The 18,943-nt window shown below is 37.0% G+C and overlaps 1 protein-coding gene across 1 annotated transcript in view; it reads right to left on the bottom strand.

Annotated features, from left to right (window-relative positions):
- Positions 1-953: 953 nt before the first annotated feature.
- The window catches only part of STPG2 (sperm tail PG-rich repeat containing 2), a gene marked incomplete at its 3' end in the record, with an annotated part of 298,763 nt that continues 280,773 nt past the window's right edge, over positions 954-18,943 (bottom strand). Inside the window, 2 exon segments of the mRNA XM_032632823.1 lie at positions 954-964; positions 6,704-6,823. Coding sequence (XP_032488714.1) covers positions 954-964; positions 6,704-6,823 — 131 coding nt within the window.

Below are 18,943 nucleotides of genomic sequence, written 5' to 3'. Positions count from 1 at the left end.
TTAAAGTTGTGGGATACAAAATTAATACACAGAAATATTGTGCATTTCTATATACCAATAATGAAAGATCAGAAAGAGAAATTAAGGAAACAATCTCATTTACCATCACATCAGAAAGAATAAAATACCTAGCAATAAACTTACGCAAGGAGGCAAGAGACCTGTACTCCAAAAACCAAGACATTTATATAAATAAAAGATGAGAGAACCATCCCCTATGATTATTTTGTTACTGTCGATTTCCCCTTTTATGGCTGTTAGCATTTCCCTTATGTATTGAGGTGCTCCTATGTTAGGTGCATAAATATTTACAATTGTTATATCTTCTTCCTGGATTGATCTCTTGATCATTATGTAGTGTTCTTCTTTCTCTCTTGTAATAGTCTTTATTTGAAAGTCTATTTTGTCTGATATGAGAATTGCTCCAGCTTTCTTTTGACTTCCACTTGCATGGAATATCTTTTCCCATCCCCTCACTTTCAGTCTGTATGTGTCCCTAGGTCTGAAGTGGGTCTCTTGTAGACAGCATATATACAGATCTTGTTTTTGTATCCATTCAGCCAGTCTATGTCTTTTGGTTGGAGCATTTAATCCATTTACATTTAAGGTAGTTACCGATATGTTATGCTCCTATTACCATTTTCTTAATTGTTTTGGATTTGTTATTGTAGGTCTTTTCCTTCTCTTGTGTTTCCTGCCTAGAGAAGTTCCTTTAGCATTTGTTGTAAAGCTGGTTTGCTGGTGCTTAATTCTCTTAGTTTTCGCTTGTCTGTAAATGTTTTAATTTCTCCGTTGAAACTGAATGAGATCCTTGATGGGTAGAGTAATCTTGGTAGTAAGTTTTTCCCTTTCATCACTTTAAATATGTCCTTCCACTCCCTTCTGGCTTGCAGAGTTTCTGCTGAAAGATCAGCTGTTAACCTTGTCAGGATTCCCTTGTATGTTATTTGTTCCTTTTCCCTTGCTTCTTTTAATATTTTTCTGTTGTATTTAATTTTTGATAGTTTGATTAATATGTGTTTGGCATGTTTCTCCTTGGATTTATGGAGTATGGGACTCTGCACTTCCTGGACTTGACTATTTCCTTTCCCATATTAGAAAAGTTTTCAACTATAATCTCTTCAAATATCTTTTCAGTCCCTTTTTCTCTTTTTCTTATGTGACACCTATAATTTGAATGTTGGTGCTTTTAATGTTCTCCAAGAGGTCTCCAACACTGTCCTCAATTCTTTTCATTTTTTTTTCTTTATTCTGTTCTGTGGAAGTTATTTCCACGATTTTATCTTCCAGGTCACTTACCCATTCTTCTGCCTCAGTTATTCTGCTACTGATTACTTCTAGAGAATTTTCACTTAACAAAAAAAAAAAAAGTAGGGAACTTTAACAACCCACTTTCACCTGTGGACAAATCAACGAAAATGAAAATAAATAAGGAAACACAAGCTTTAAATGATACATTAAACAAGATGGAATAATAGACATTTATAGGACATTCTGTCCAAAAACAACAGAATACACTTTCTTCTCAAGTACTTATGGAAAATTCTCCAGGATAGATCATACCCTGGGTCACAAATCAATCCTTGGTAAATTTAAGAAAACTGAAATCATATCAAGTATCTTATCTGACCACAATGCTATGAGAATAGATATCAATTACAGGAAAAAAAATCTGTAAAAAGTACAAATACATGGAGGCTAAACAATGCACTACTAAATAACAAAGAGATCACTGAAGAAATCAAAGAGGATATCAAAAAATACCTAGAAACAAATGACAATGAAAATATGATGGCCAAAACCTATGGAATGGAGCAGAAGCAGTTCTAAGAGGGAAGATTATAGCAATACAATCCGACCTCAAGAAACAAGAAAAATCTCAAATAAACCACCTAACCTTACACTTAAAGCAATTAGAGAAAGAATAACAAAAAAAAACTCCAAAGTTATCAGAAGGAAAGAAATCATGAAGATTAGATATCAATGAAAAAGAAATGAAGGAAAAAATAGCAAAGATCAATAAAACTAAAAGCTGTTTTTTTTAGAAGAAAAACAAAATGATAAACCATTATCCAAATTCATCAAGGAAAAAAAGGGAGAAAACTCAAATCAACAGAATTAGACATGAAAAAGGACAAACAACAAGTGGCGCTGCAGAAATACAAATGATCACGAGAGATTACTACAAGCAACTATGTGCCAATAAATTGGACAACCTGAAAGAAATGGACAAATTCTTAGAAAAGCACACCCTTCCAAGACTGAACCAGGAAGAAATAGAAAATATAAACAGACCAATGATAAGCACTGAAATTAAGACTGTGATTAAAAATCTTGCAACACACAAAAGCCCAGCACCAGATGCCTTCACAGGTGAATTCTACCAAACATTTAGAGAAGAGCTAACACCTATCCTTCTCAAACTCTTCCAAAATACAGTAGAGGGAGGAACACTCCCAAACTCACTCTATAAGGCCAAAATCACCCTGATACCAAAACCAGACAAAGATGTTACAAAAAAAACTACAGACCAATATCACTGATGAAAATGGATGCAAAAATCCTCAACAAAATACTAGCAAACAGAATCCAACAGCACATTAAAAGGATCATACACCATGATCAAGTGGGGTTTATTCCAGGAATGCAAGGATTTTTCAATATACGCAAATCAATCAAAGTGATGCACCATAAAACAAATTGAAGGATAAAAACGATATGATCATCTCAGTAGTTGCAGAAAAAGCTTTCAACAAAATTCAACACCCATTTATGATAAAAATTCTACAGAAAGTAGCCATAGAGGGAACTTATCTCAACATAATAAAGGCCACATATGACAAACCCACAGCCAACATCGTTCTCAATGGTGAAAAAGTGAAACCATTTCCACTAAGATCAGGAAAAAGACAAGGTGGCCCACTCTCACCACTATTATTCCACATAATTTTGGTGGTATTACCACAGCAATCAGAGAAGAAAAAGAAAGAAAGGGAATCCAGATCAAAAAAGAAAAGTAAAACTGTCACTGTTTGCAGATGACATGACACCATACACAGAGAATCCTAAAGATGCTACCAGAAAACTACTAGAGCTAATCAATGAATTTGGTGAAGTAGCAGGATACAAAATTAATACACAGAAATCTCTTGCATTCTTATACACTAATGATGAAAAATCTGAAAGAGAAATTAAGGAAACACTTCCATTTACCACTGCAACAAAAAGAATAAAATACCTAGGAATAAAACTACTTAAGTAGACAGAAGACCTGTATGCCGAAAAATATAAGATACCAATGAAAGAAATTAAAGATGATACAAACAGATGGAGAGATATACTGTATTCTTGGATTGGAAGAATCAACATTGTGAAAATGACTATACAATCCAAAGCAATCTACAGATTCAATGCAATCCCTATCAAACTACCAATGGCATTATTTACAAAAGTGGAATAAAAATTTTCACAATCTGTATGGAAACACAGAAGACCTCGAATAGCCAAAGCAATCTTGAGAAAGAAAAACAGAGCTGGAGGAATCAGGCTGACTTCAGACTATACTACAAAGCTACAGTAATCAAGACTGTATGGTACTGGCAGAAAAACAAATATAGAAAAATGGAACAGGATAGAAAGCCCAGAGATAAATCCACACACATACGGTCACCTTATCTTTGACAAAGGAGGCAAGAATATACAGTGGAGAAAAGATAGCCTCTTCAGTAAGTGGTGCTGGGAATACTGGACAGCTACATGTAAAAGAATGAAATTAGAACACTTCCTAAAACCATAAACAATAATAAACTCCAAATGGATTACAGACCTAAATGTAAGGCCAGGCACTGTAAAACTCTTAGCGGAAAACATAGTCTGAACACTCTATGACATAAATCACAGCAAAACCCTTTTTGACCTACCCACTAGAGAAACGAAAATAAAAACAAAAATAAATAAATTGGACCTAATGAAACTTAAACACTTGTGCACAGCAAAGGAACCCATAAACAAGACGAAAAGACAACCCACAGAATGGGAGAAAATATTTGCAAATGAATCAATTGACAAAGGATTAATCTCTAAAATATACAAGCAGCTCATGCAGCTCAATATCAAAAAAACAAACAGCCCAATCCAAAAATGGGCAGGAGACCTAAATAGACATTTCTCTAAAGACGATATACAGATTGCCAACAAACACATGAAAGGATGCTCAACATCACTAATCATTAGAGAAATACAAATCAAAACTGTAATGAGGTATCATCTCACACCAGTCAGAATGGCATCATCAAAAAATCTACAAACAATAAATGCTGGAGAAGGTGTAGAGAAAATTGAACCCTCCTGCACGGTCAGTGGGAATGTAAATTGATACAGCCACTATGGAGAACAGTATGGAGGTTCCTTAAAAAACTAAAAATAGAACTACCATACGACCTAGGAATCCCACTACTGGGCATATATCCTGAGAAAACCGTAATTTAAAAGAGTCATGTACCACACTCTTCACTGCAGCTGTGTTTACAATAGCCAGGACATGGAAGCAACCTAAGTGTCCACTGATAGATGAATGGATAAAGAAGACGTGGCACATATATACAATGGAGTATTACTCAGCCATAAAGAGAAATGGAATTGAATTATTTGTAGTGAGGTGGATGGATCTGGAGACTGTCATACAGAGTGAAGTAAGTCAGAAAGAGAAAAATAAATACAGTATGCTAACACATATATATGGAATCTAAAAAAAAAAACAACAACAGTTCTTAAGAACCTAGGGGCAGGACAGGAATAAAGACACAGATGTAGAGAATGGACTTGAGGACACAGGGAGGAGCAAGGGTAAGCTGGGATGAAGTGACAGTGTTATGGACTTATATATACTACCAAATGTAAAACAGATAGCTAGTGGGAAGCAGCCGCATAGCACAGGGAGATCAGCTTGGTGCTTTGTGTCCACCTAGAGGCGTGGGATAGGAAGGGTGGTAGGGTGACAGAAGATGGAGGAGATATGGGGATATATGTATATGTATAGCTGATTCACTTTGTTATAAAGCAGAAACAAACACAGCACTGTAAAGCAATTATCCTCCAATAAAGATGTTAAAAAAAAGAAACTTTTCCTTTCAAGAAGAAAAATTATGAAAGAAAATTATTTGCTCAAAAAAATTATTTGTTCAAAAAATTAACAGAAACAAGTGGTGTTGGAAAGACAAAAATTTACAGACAGTCCTCAACAGAAAATTAACCTTCTACTGCAGTATTGTATCTACTATATAATATATGGATATATTAGTTTGATATTTTAGGCATTACCTTAACTAAACCTCATTATTAAATCCATAAATGTTTTTTTCTGACACGGAAAATAATATTCCACAATAAATGACTGAGGAAGTATAAATATAAATCATAAAATCTTAGTGAAAGAAAAAGCAATAGCATCTTTAAATACTAAGAATACTAGTGGGTACATCTTCTATGACAAATGTAGCACAAAATGAAAAAGTATAACATCAGATTTACTGGCATTTATCATTTGTGGACACCATTAAAACCAGTTTTCAAAAGGAGTGGGGAAGCAATCAGTTAAAGATTTTCTATGATTTAATACGATCAACTGAACATCTATAATATCTAACTTATTAAGACTAATAGTTTACTGATCAATACTTGCTTAAAGACCTTTCCTCACTATACCCAACAATCAAGAGTAAATATGTCATAAACTTTGCCAAATCTCTATCAGTTCCCAATTTGCAAGACTTGCCTTACATTACAGAGCCAAGGCCCTAAAACACTGTATATATATAATGTATCGCCCCTTGACTTTCACCTTCTGAACTACTACTAAGACTCTGTCTAGCAGATTTTCCCTTTGTGAAGTAAGTCTTATAAAATTTAGATTTGCTTATCAGTAGAAAGTAACAGTGATATTTTGGGGGAATCAACAGCCAACAAGTAAAATAACAAGTCTTTCATTATTCTTTTTTCTCCCTTTTCTGATATTATATTATAAATGTGCTTTTGACAGAATGCTGAAAAATTCTTTGGATTATGACATTTTGACAAAGTAGAAAAACATACATTCAATAAAAATAAATTTGTCATTAACTAACCCAAATAAGAACATTCATTATGGTTTGCACTCTTAATTGCTATCAGCCAATAGGAAAACCTTTTCACACCAAATGGGGAATAAAACCCTAGAGTGAACACAATTTCTAAAACCCTTACAATCAGAAGACCCACAGCATAATGAGACATTTATTTATTATGAATCTAAACCACCTGCATTTATTAAAAGAAAATAAAAGATCAATACCTGGTTTTATTGGATCCACAGGGCTTTCTTCTTCTGAGCTCTCTAATAAATTCTTGATTTCAATAAACATTTGGAAATTTCTATTTCAATTTGTGTATGTAAACAAGTAAATATTTAGAGTTGTAGGGATATAAGAATTATACATATTTGTGCTGTAGAGGCTATTTATAGACAAATTGTTAAATAATTCTTAAATTCTCAAATAATTCTTTCAGAAATGTCAGAATTTATCTTTAAAAAAGTCTTTCCTAGCCAAAAGATTTTGGTTAGTAATAAGAATAGAACATATGGAAAGGACTTTAATGAAGACATTTCCAGTACTTTCTGGAAATTTTTCCATTCTTGTGTTATTATTAAAAGAGAAATATCATTGACAAACCTCATATGTCGCTGGACCAGGAGTAATCTCTTTGGAATCTTTAAAACGCTTTGATGCTTTAACAAATAAGGGTATGGAGCAAGATTTCTTTAAAACAGGATTGTATGTTGCAGGCCCTAAGAGAAAACAAATGTAAAAATAATAAAGCATGTTTTAAATGATTGATCTTGGTCACATGTATATTATTCTTAGATTTGTTATCTTAACATTTATATTTAGCATCACTCTTGAACCCATCCTTTTGAATGCTTAAAGTCATTCAGTTCAGGGATTTGAAATATGATCAGCATAAAACACAAGCATACCTCATTTTATTGCACTTTACTTTATTGCACTTTTCAGATACTGTGTTTTTTACAAATTCAAGGTTTGTAGTAACCCTGCTTCTAGCAAGCCTATCAGCACCATTTTTCTAATAGCATTTGTTCACGTACTTCTCACAATATTTCAAACTTTTTCATTATTAAAATTATATCTGTTATGGTAATATATAATCAGTGATCTTTGATATTACTATTTTAATTGTTTTGGGGTAGCACAAACCGTGCCCATATAAGATAGCAAACTTAATTCATAAGTGTTGTGTGTGTTCTGATTTCTTCCCCATCTCTCTCTCTGCCCTTGGGTCTTTCTATTCCCTGAGACACAACAATATTGAAATAAGGCCAAGTAGCACCCCTACCATGGGGCACTAGAAATCAAATGCTAGAAATGATAAAACTTAGTGAGGAAGACATGTCAAAACCTGAGATAGGGGCTTCCCTGGTGGCGCAGTGGTTGAGAGTCTGCCTGCCGACGCAGGGGACATGGGTTTGTGCCCCAGTCTGGGAGGATCCCACATGCCGCGGAGCGGCTGGGCCCGTGAGCCATGGCAGCTGAGCCTGTGCTCCACAACGGGAGAGGCCACAACAGAGTGAGGCCCGTGTACCGCAAAAACACAAAAACAAAACAAAAAAAACTTGAGATAGGTCAAAAGCTAGGCCTCTTGCACTAAATATTAGTCAGCCAAGATGTAAATGCAAAGGAAAAGTTCTTGAAGGAAATTAAAAGTGCTCTTCCAGTGAACACATGAATAATAAGAAAGCAAAACAGCTTTAATTCTGATATGGAGAAAGTTTTAGTGGTCTGGGTAGAGATCAAACCAGGCACAACATTCCCTTAAGCCAAAGGCTAATACAGAGCAAGGCCCCAACTCTCTTCAGTTTTGTGAAGGCTGAGAGAGGTGAGGAAGCTACAGATGAAAAGTTTGAAGCTAGCAGATGTTAGTTTAAGTAAAGACGCCGTCTCCATAACATAAAAGTGCAAGGTGAAGCAGCAAGTGCTGACACAGAAGCTGCAGCAAGTTATCCAGAAGTTCTAGCTATGATAATTAATGAAGGTGGCTACACTAAACAACAGATTTTCACTGTAGACAAAACAGCCCTCTTTTGGAAGAAGATACCATCGAGGACTTTCATGTTGGGATGGCCAAAAGTTTCGTTTGGTTTTTTTCTGTAAGATGGCTCTAGTAGCACTTAGTTGTCTTTAACTTCATTCAAAACAATCTTGTTAGATTGTATGTGACAGCTGTCATATCAGCGTGCATTTAAAAAAGACATCAAAATTGGTGAATTCTTCTGTAGCCATTTTAATATTGAAGATGGAAGGAAAAAAGCAACATTTTTGGCATATTACGCTTTATTATTTCAAGAAAGGTAAAAATGCAACTGAAACGCAAAAAAATGATTTGCCCATGAAAAAGGTGTATGAAAGTGTATGAAAAAGGTGCTGTGACTGACTGAACTTGTCAAAAGTGGTTTGTGAAGCTTCGTGCTGGAGATTTCTTGCTGGATGATGCTCCAGTCGGGTAGACCAGTTGAAGCTGATAGCAATGAAATTGAGACATTAATTGAGAACAATCAATGTTATACCACGTGGAAGACAGCTGACATACTCAAAATATCCAAATCAAGCGTTGAAAACCATTTGCACCAGCTTGGTTATATTAATCACTTATGATTGGTTTACACGTAAGTTAAGTGAAAAAAACCTTCTTGACCATATTTCCACATGCGATTCTCTACTTAAACGTAATGAAAATGTTCCATTCTTAAAACAAATTGTGATGGGCGATGAAAAGTGGATGCTGTACATTAATGTGGAACGGAAGAGATCGTGGGGCAGGTGAAATGAACACCACCAACCACACCAAAGGCCGGGCTTCATCCAAAGAAGGTGATATTGTGTATATGGTGGGATTGGAAAGGAGTCCTCTATTATGAGTGCCTTCCAGAAAATCAAACGATTAATTCCAACAAGTACTGCTCCCAGTTAGACCAACGGAAAGCAGCACTCAACAAAAAGCGTCCAGAATTAGTCAACAGAAAACGCATAATCTTCCATCAGGATAACACAAGACCACATGTTTCTTTGATGACCAGGCAAAAACTGTTACATCTTGGCTGGGAAGTTCTGATTCATCTGCCGTATTCACCAGACATTTCACCTTTGGATTTCCACTTATTTCGGTCTTTACAAACTTCTCTTAATGGAAAAATTTCAATTCCCTGGAAGACTGTAAAAGGCACCTGGAACAGTTCTTTGCTCAAAAAGATAAAAAGTTTTGGGAAGATGGAATTATGAAGTTGCCTGAAAAATGGCAGAAGGTAGTGGAACAAAAGGGCAGATATGTTGGTCAATAAAGTTCTTGCTGAAAATGAAAAATGCGTCTTTTATTTTCACTTAAAAACTGAAGGCACTTTTTGGCCAACTCAATAGCTAGCGAGGAGAAGTCAATGCCTGGCTTCAAAGCTTCAAGGACAGGCTGACTCTCTTTGTAGGGGCTAATTACCTGGTGACTTTAAGTTGAACCCAATACTCATTTACCATTCCAAAAATCCTAGGGCCTTTAAGAATTATGCTATATCTATTCTGCCTGTGCTCTATAAATGGAATAACAAAGCCTGGATGATGGCCCATCTGTTAACAACATGGTTTGCTGAATATTTTAAGCCCACTGCTGAGACCTACTGTTCAGAAAAAAAGATTCCTTTCAAAATATTACTTTACATTGACAATGTACCTAGTCACCCAAGAGCTCTGATGGTGATGTGCCATGAGATTAATGATGTTTTTATGGCTGCTAACACGACATCCATTCTGCAGCCCACGGATCAAGGAGTCAGTTTGACTTTCAAGTCTTATTATTTAATAATTATATTTTGGGAGTTTTCTGGCAGTCCAGTGGTTAGGACTCTATGCTTCCACTGCAGAGGGGCCCAAGTTTGACCCCTGGTCTCCTGGTTACGGCACTAAGATCCTGAAAGACACGTGGTGCAGTCAAAATATAAATATATACTTCAGAAGGATCTAGCTGCCATAGAGAGTGATTCCTCTGACAGATGTGGGCAAGCTCAATTAAAGCCTTCTGGAAAGTGTGCCATCATTCTAGATGTCATTAAGAATATTTGTAAAATATATATATATTTTTAATTCATGGGAAGAGGTGAAAATATCAACCTTAACAGGAGTTTGGAAGAAGTTGAATGACTGAGGGATTCAAGACTCAGTGAAGGAAGAAACCGCAGATGTTGAAATAGTAAGAGGACTAAAATTAGAAATGGAGTCTGAAGATGACTGAATTGTTTGCAGTCTCATGGTAAAACCTTTAATGGATGAGGAGTTGCTTCTTATGGTTGAGCAAAGAAAGTGGTTTCTTGAGATGGAATCTACTCCTGGTGAAGATGTTATGAAGACTGCTGAAATTTTGATAAGAAAGGATTTAGAATATTACATAAAGTTAGTTGACAAAGCAGCAGCAGGGTTTGAGAGGAATGACTCCAATTTTGAAAGAAGTTCTATGGTGGGTAAAATGCTACCAAACAGCATGCATGCTATAGAAAAACCATTCATGAAAGGAAGAGTCAATTGATGCAACAAATTTCATTGTTGTCTTATTTGAAGAAATTGCCACGGCCACCTAGCTCTTCAGCAACCACCACCCTGATCAGTCAGCAGGCAACATCAAGGTAAGACAATATACCAACTACCAACAAAAAGAGTATGACCTTGCTGAAGGGCTCAAAAGATGTTTAGCATCTTTTAGCAATAAAGTATTTTTAAATTAAGGTATGTGCATTTTTAGACATAACGTTATTGCACATTTAATAGACTACAGTACAGTGTAAACATAACTTTTATATGCACTGGGAACCAAAAAATTTCTGTGACTCCCTGTTATTGGGACATGTGCTTTATTGTGGTGGTCTGGAATCAAACCTGAAATATCTCCAAGATACGCCTACACAGACCTCTGTGTATGTAATAATTAAATTCAAATCAGAAGTAATTTCCAAAAGAAGAAAACAGTACCCCCTCAAAATATATCTACATAGTGAAAAAAGATACCCAACTCTTTTATTCCTACATATTCATTCACATGTTCAGTGAAGAGGTGATGACTGAACTGCATTGGGGATATGAATAAGATTTAAAGAAGCAGAAAGGTGGTTTAACAGCATTCTGGGCACTAAACATGACAGAAGTCAAGGCATAAATTTACATGGAAAAAGTTTTATGTAGCAAACAGATTGGTTAAATGGAACAGGGCCTAAATCCTAAATAAAGATTTTGTACTAGAGGCCATAGGTTTCAAATTGTATTCTAAAATGTACCAGAAATTCTAAAGAACTGCCCAGGGGACAATGTGTAGGTAAAGCCCAAATACAAGAGGCTTTAAATATTTTCAGCCAAAACAACTACAGATTTACTGTTTTATTTGTTTGGGTCCCATACAAGATTTTATTTAACTGAAGTTGTTTAGTAATTTTTTTTAAAAAAGGCTTTTGAAAACCACTTCCATAGTCTAGCTCTTGAAGGTTTTTGACTAAAGGAGATTCATGAAGAAAGAGATAGTTTAAGAAATAAACTCTGGCAGTAGTTCATAGGATGGAATGGCTGGAAGATGGGCTGTTTCAGGGTCACTAACAAGGAGTTCACTAACATTGATAATGGAAAGGAAGAACAACTCAGAATATTTTCTAAGAAATGTAATAAACATTTAGTATGTACAGTGATTAGAAGAAGATAAAAAAGAAAAGTGGCTATGAAAAGAGTAATACTACGATGGAAATAAAGAAACATAGAAAGAAGGAGGAGAGGAATATCTTGTGCTTGATTTTGAACCAATTATGTTTGAAAAGATGCAGGATATCCAAATAGAAGTGTCTAGAGGACAATCGTAGATATATAACTGAAGCTCATGAGGAAGCTTGCCTGGAGAAAAAGAATGGAGTTATTCACGCAGAGACAATAGTTGAGGTTTCTCTAAGTGAAAGATCACAGAGAGAGACAAACTAAATAACTAAGGACTGGAACTTGGGGGACTGCACAGAGAGGGAGGAGAAGAATCAAAGAAGGAAACAGTCTAGTTAATAAATCTAGCTACTACAACATAATAGACAGTAAATAGGGAGAGGTTATTTCTTTCTCCATTTGCATGTTATCCAATACTTATTTTGAGTGTCTATCACATGCCATGCCTCGCATATGAACAGTGTTAGAGGTCTACTATATCAAATATTTCAAGAGGAGACTTACAGGGAGGTCATTGTAGAGTATATAGGATGTAACTTTAGAAGAGTGGTGATGAATGAAACTAAATTAGAGGGCATTTAAAAGACACTGTGGGAAGGGAAATAAAAACTTGGAGCATAGAATATTGACAATGAACATAAACAGTGAAATACAAGAGTAGATATAAAGATATTAATAGGGAGGAGACCTTCAAGATGGCGGAAGAGTAAGATGCAGAGATCAATTTCTTCCCCACAAATATATCAGAAATATATCTATATGTGGAGCAACTCCTACAGAACACCTACTGAATGCTGGCAGAAGACATCAGACACCCCAAAAGGCAAGGAACTCCCCACATAACTGGGTAGGGGAAAAGTAAGAAAACAGAGAAAAAAGAATAGGGATAGGGCCTGCACCTCTGGGAGGGAGCTGTGAAGATGGAAAGGTTTCTACACACTAGGAAGCCACTTCGCGGGCGGAGACTACGGGTGGCGAAGGGGGAAAGCTTCGGAGCCACAGAGGAGAGCACAGCAACAGGGGTGCGGAGGGCAAAGCGGAGAGATTCCCACACAGAGGATCAGGGACGACCAGCACTCACCAGCCCGAGAAGCTTGTCTGGTCACCCGCCAGAGCAGGCGGGGGCTGGGAGCTGAGGCTCGGGCTTCGGAGGTCGGATCCCAGGGAGAGGACCTGGGGTTGGCTGCGTGAAACACAGGCTGAAGGGGGCTAGTGCGCCACAGCTAGCCGGGAGAAAGTCCGGGAAAAAGTCTGGACCTGCCTAAGAGTCAAGAGACCATTGTTTTGGGGTACACAAAGAGAGGGGATTCAGAGCACCACCTAAACGAGCTCCAGAGATGGGCACAAACCACAGCTATCAGCACGGACCCCAGACATGGGCGTGAAAAGCTAAGGGTGCTACTGCAGCCACCAAGAAGCCTGTGTGCAAGCAGAGCTCACTATCCACACCTCCGCTCCCGGTAGCCTGTGCAGCCCGCCACTGGCAGGGACCCATGATCCAGGGAAACTTCCCCGGGAGAACACACGGCGCGCCCCTGGCTGGTGCAACATCACGCTGGCCTCTGCCGCTGCAGGCTCGCCCTGCATTCCGTACCCCTCCCTCCCCCCAGCCTGAGTGAGCCAGAGCCCCTGATCAACTGCTACTTTAACCCTATCCTGTTTGGGCAGGAACAGACGCTCTCAGGTGACCTACACGCAGAGGTGGGGCCAATCCAAAGCTGAACCCCAGGAGCTGTGCAAACAAAGAAAAGAAAGGGAAATCTCTCCCAGAAGCCTCAGGAGCGGCAGATTAAATCTCCACAATCAACCTGATGTACTGTACATCTCTGGAATACCTGAATAGACAACAAATCATCCCAAATTGAAAGGGTGGACTTTGGGAGCAATGATTATATATATTTTTCCATTTTCCCTTTTGGTGAGTGTGCATGTGTATCTTTCCGTTTGTGATTTTGTCTATAGAGCTTTGCTTTTACCATTTGTCCTACAGTTCTGTCTGTCTGGTTTTTTTTTTATTCTTTTTTATTAATATAGTTTTTAGCACTTATTATCATTGGTGGATTTGTTTTTTGGTTTGGTTGCTATCTTCTTTATTTCTTACTTTCATTACTTTTTAATTTTTTTCATTTTAAATAATTATTTTTATTTTCATAACTTTATTTTAGTTTTTTACTTTCTTTCTTTCTTTTTTTCTCCCTTTTATTCTGAGCCATGTAGATAACAGGGTTTTGGTACACCAGCCAGGTGTCAGGCTTGTTCCTTTAAGGTGGGAGAGCCAAGTTCAGGATATTGGTCTACCAGAGATCTCCCAGCCCCACATATTACCAAACGGCAAAAATCTCCCAGAGATCTCCATCTCAACGCCAACACACAGCTCCACTCAACAACCAGCAAGCTACAGTGCTGGAGAGCCTCTGCCAAACAACTAGCAAGACAGGAACATAACCCACCCACTAGCAGAAAGGCTGACTAAAATCATCATAAGATCACAGACACGGCAACGGCAAAAATCTCCCAGAGATCTCCATCTCAACGCCAACACACAGCTCCACTCAACAACCAGCAAGCTACAGTGCTGGAGAGCCTCTGCCAAACAACTAGCAAGACAGGAACATAACCCACCCACTAGCAGAAAGGCTGACTAAAATCATCATAAGATCACAGACACGGCAAAACACACCACCAGACGTGGTCCTGCCCACTACAAAGACAAGATCCAGTGTGATCCACCAGAACACAGGCACCACTCACCTCCTCCAGGAAGCCTAAACAACCCACTAAACCAACCGTAGCCACTGGGGGCAGACTCCAAAAACAACAGGAACTACGAACATGCAGTCTGTGAAAAGGAGACCACAAACACAGTAAGTTAAGCAAAATGAGAAGACAGACAAACACACAGAAGATGAAGGAGCAAGGTAAAAACCCACCAGACCAAACAACTGAAGAGAAACTAGGCAGTCTACCTGAAAAAGGATTCAGAGCAATGATAGTAAAGATGATACAAAATCTTGGAAACAGAATGGAGAAAACACAAGAAATGTTTAACAAGGACCTAGAAGAACTAAAGATGAAACAAACAATGATGAACAACACAATAAATGAAATTAAAAATTCTCTAGAAGGAATCAATAGCAGAATAACTGAGGTAGAAAAACAGATAACTAACCAAGAATATAAAATAGTGAAAATAAATAATGCACAGCAGAAAAAAGAATAAAAGAATTAAGGACAGTCTCAGAGACCTCAGGGATAACATTAAATGCACCAATATTCAAATTATAGGGGTCCCAGAAGAAGACAAGAAAAGGAATGGGACTGAGAAAATACCTGAAGAGATTATATTGAAAACTTCCCTAATGTGGGAAAGGAAATAGTCAATCAAGTCCAGGAAGTACAGAGAGTCCCATACAGGATAAATCTAATGAGAAACATGCCAAGACACATATTAATCAAACTATCAAAAATTAAATACAAAGAAAAAATATTAAAAGCAGCAAGGGAAAAACAACAACATACAAGGGAATCCCCATAAGGTTAACAGCTGATCTTTCAGCAGAAACTCAGCAAGCCAGAAGGGAGTGGCAGACACATTTAAAGTGATAAAACGGAAAAACTTACAACAAAGATTACTCTACCCAGTAAGGATCTCATTCAAATTCAACAGAGAAATTAAAACCTTTACAGACAAGCAAAAGCTAAGACATTTCAGCACCACCAAACCAGCTTTACAGCAAATGCTAAAGGAACTTCTCTAGGCAGGAAACACAAGAGAAGGAAAAGACCTAAAATAACAAAACCAAAACAATTGAGAAACTTGTAACAGGAACATACATATCAATAATTACCTTAAATGTAAATGAATTAAATGCTCCAACCAAAAGACATAGACTGGCTGAATGGATACAAAAACAAGACCCATATATATGATGTCTACAAGAGACCCATTTCAGACCTAGAGACACATACAGACTGAAAGTGAGGGGATGGAAAAAGATATACCATGCAAATGGAAATAAAAAGAAAGCTGGAGTAGCAATTCTCATATCAGACAAAATAGACTTTAAAACAAAGACGATTACAAGAGAGAAAGAAGGACAGTGCATAATGATCAAGAGATCAATCCAAGAAAAAGATATAACAATTGTAAATATTTATGCACCAAACATAGAAACACCTCAATACATAAGGCAAATGCTAACAGCCATAAAAAGGGAAATTGACAGTAACACAATCATAGTAAGGGACTTTAACACCCCACTCTCACCAATGTACAGATCATCCAAAATGAAAATAATTAAGGAAACACAAGCTTTAAATGATACATTAAACAAGGTGGACTTAATTGATATTTATAGGACATTCCATCCAAAAACAAGTGAATACACTTTCTTCTCAAGTGCTCATGAAAGACTCTCCAGGATACATCATACCTTGGGTCACAAATCAAGCCTTGGTAAATTTAAGAAAATTGAAATCATATCAAGTATCTTTTCTGATCACAACGCTATGAGACTACATATAAATTACAGGAAAAAACATGTAAAAAATAGAAAGACATGGAGGCTAAACAATACACTACTTAATAACTCAGAGGTCACTGAAGAAATCAAAGAGGAAATCAAAAAATACCTAGAAAAAAATGACAATGAAAAGGCAATGACCCAAAATGTATGTGATGATGGAGCTCCCCTGGTGGCGCAGTGGTTGATAGTCTGCCTGCCGATGCAGGGGACACAGGTTCGTGCCCCGGTCCGGGAAGATCCCACATGCTGCGGAGCGGCTGGGCCCGTGAGCCGTGGCTGCTGAGCCTGCGCGTCCGGAGCCTGTGCTCCACAATGGGAGAGGCCACAACAGTGAGAGGCCCGCGTGACGCCAAAAAAAAAAAAAAAAAAAAAAAAAAAAAAACAAGTATGTGATGCAGCAAAAGCAGTTCTAAGAGGGAAGTTTATAGCAATACAATCATACCTCAAGAAACAAGAAATATCTCAAATAAACAACCTAAACTTACACCTAAAGTAATTAGGGAAAGAGGAACAAAAAAACCCCCAAGTTAGCAGAAGGAAAGAAATCATAAAGACCAGATCATAAATAAATGAAGAAGAAATGAAGGAAAAGATAAAAAAGACAAATAAAACTAAAAGCTGGTTCCCTGAAAAGATAAACAAAATTGATAAACCATTAGCCAGACTCATCAAGAAAAAATGGGAGAAGACTCAAATCAACAGAATTAGAAATGAAAAAGGAGAAGTAAAAACTGACAATGCAGAAATACAAAGGATCATGAGAGAGTACTACAAGCAACTGTATGCCAAAAAAATGGACAAACTGGAAGAAATGTACAAATTCTTAGAAAAGCACAACCTCCCAAGACTGAACCAGGAGAAAATGGAAAATATAAACAGACCAATCACAAGCACTGAAATTGAAAGTGTGATTTAAAATTTTCCAACAAACAAAAGCCTAGCACCAGATGGCTTCACAGGCGAATTTTGTCAAACATTTAGAGAATAGCTAACACCCATCCTTCTCAAACTCTTCCAAAATATAGCAGAGGGAGGAACACTCCTGAACTCATTCTACTAGGCCACCATCACTCTGATACCAAAAGCAGACAAAGATGTCACAAAAAAAGAAAACTACAGGCCAATATCACTGAGGAAAATGGATGCAAAAATCCTCAACAAAATACTAGCAAAAAGAATGCAACAGCACATTAAAAGGATCATACACAATGATCAAGTGGTGTTTATCCCAGGAATTTCAAGGATTCTTCAACATACACAAATCAGTCAATGTGATACACCATATTAACTAAATGAAGGAGAAAAACCATATGATCATCTCAATAGATACAGAAAAAACTTTTGATAAAATTCAACACCCATTTATGATAAAAACCCTGCAGAAAGTAGGCATAGAGGGAACTTACCTCAACATAATAAAGGCCGAATATGACAAACCCAAGGCAACATCGTTCTTAATGGTGAAAAACTGAAAGCATTTCCACTAAGATCAGGAACAAGACAAGGTTGCCCATTCTCTCCACTATTATTCAACATTGTTTTGAAAGTTTTAGACAACAATCAGAGAAGAAAAAGAATAAAAAGAATCAAATTGGAAAAGAAGTAAAGCTGTCACTGTTTGCAGATGACATGATACTATACATAGAGAATCCTTACATGCTAGCAGAAAACTACTAGATCTAATCAATGAATTTGTTAAAGTAGCAGGACACAAAATTAAGGCACAGAAACCTCTTGCATTCCTATACACTAATGATGAAAAATCTGTAAGAGAAATTAAGGAAACACTCCCATTTACCACGGCAACAAAGAGAATAAAATACCTAGGAATAAACCTACCTAAGGAGAAAAAGACCTGTATGCAAAAAACTATAAGACACTGATGAAAGAAATTAAAGATGATAAACACAGATGGAGAGATATACAATGTTCTTGGATTGGAAGAATCAACATTGTGAAAACGACTATACTACCCAAAGCAATCTACAGATTCAATGCAATCCCTGTCAAACTACCAATGGCATTTTTCACAGAACTAGAACAAAAAATTTTACAATTTGTATGGAAACACAAAAGACCCCGAATAGCCAAAGCAATCTTGAGAAACAAAAACAGAGCAGGAGGAATCAGGCTCCCTGACTTCAGACTATACTACAAAGCTACAGTAATCAAGACAGTATGGTACTGGCACAGAAAACAGAAATAGAGATCAATGGAACAGGATAGAAAGCCCAGAGATAAACCCATGCACATATGATCAACTTATTTTTGATAAAGGAGCCAAGAATATACAATGGAGAAAAGACAGCCACTTCAATAAGTGGTGCAGAGAAAACTGGACAGCTACATGTAAAAGAATGAAATTAGAACACTACCTAACACCATACACAAAAATAAACTCAAAATAGATTAAGACCTAAATGTAAGGCCAGACACTATAAAACTCTTAAAGGAAAAACACAGGCAGAACACTCCATGACATAAATCACAGCAAGATCCTTTTTGACTCACCTCCTAGAGAAATGCAAATAGAAACAAATAAACAAACAAATGGGACCTAATGAAAATTAAAAGCTTTTGCATAGCAAAGGAAACCATAAACAAGACGAAAAGACAACCCTCAGAATGGGAGAAAAT

The sequence above is a fragment of the Phocoena sinus genome, chromosome 5 (genome assembly GCF_008692025.1).
Source record: "Phocoena sinus isolate mPhoSin1 chromosome 5, mPhoSin1.pri, whole genome shotgun sequence".
Classification (NCBI taxonomy): domain Eukaryota; kingdom Metazoa; phylum Chordata; class Mammalia; order Artiodactyla; family Phocoenidae; genus Phocoena; species Phocoena sinus.
Note: the sequence above shows the minus strand (reverse complement) of the source record. Positions and strands in the feature narration are given on the sequence as shown.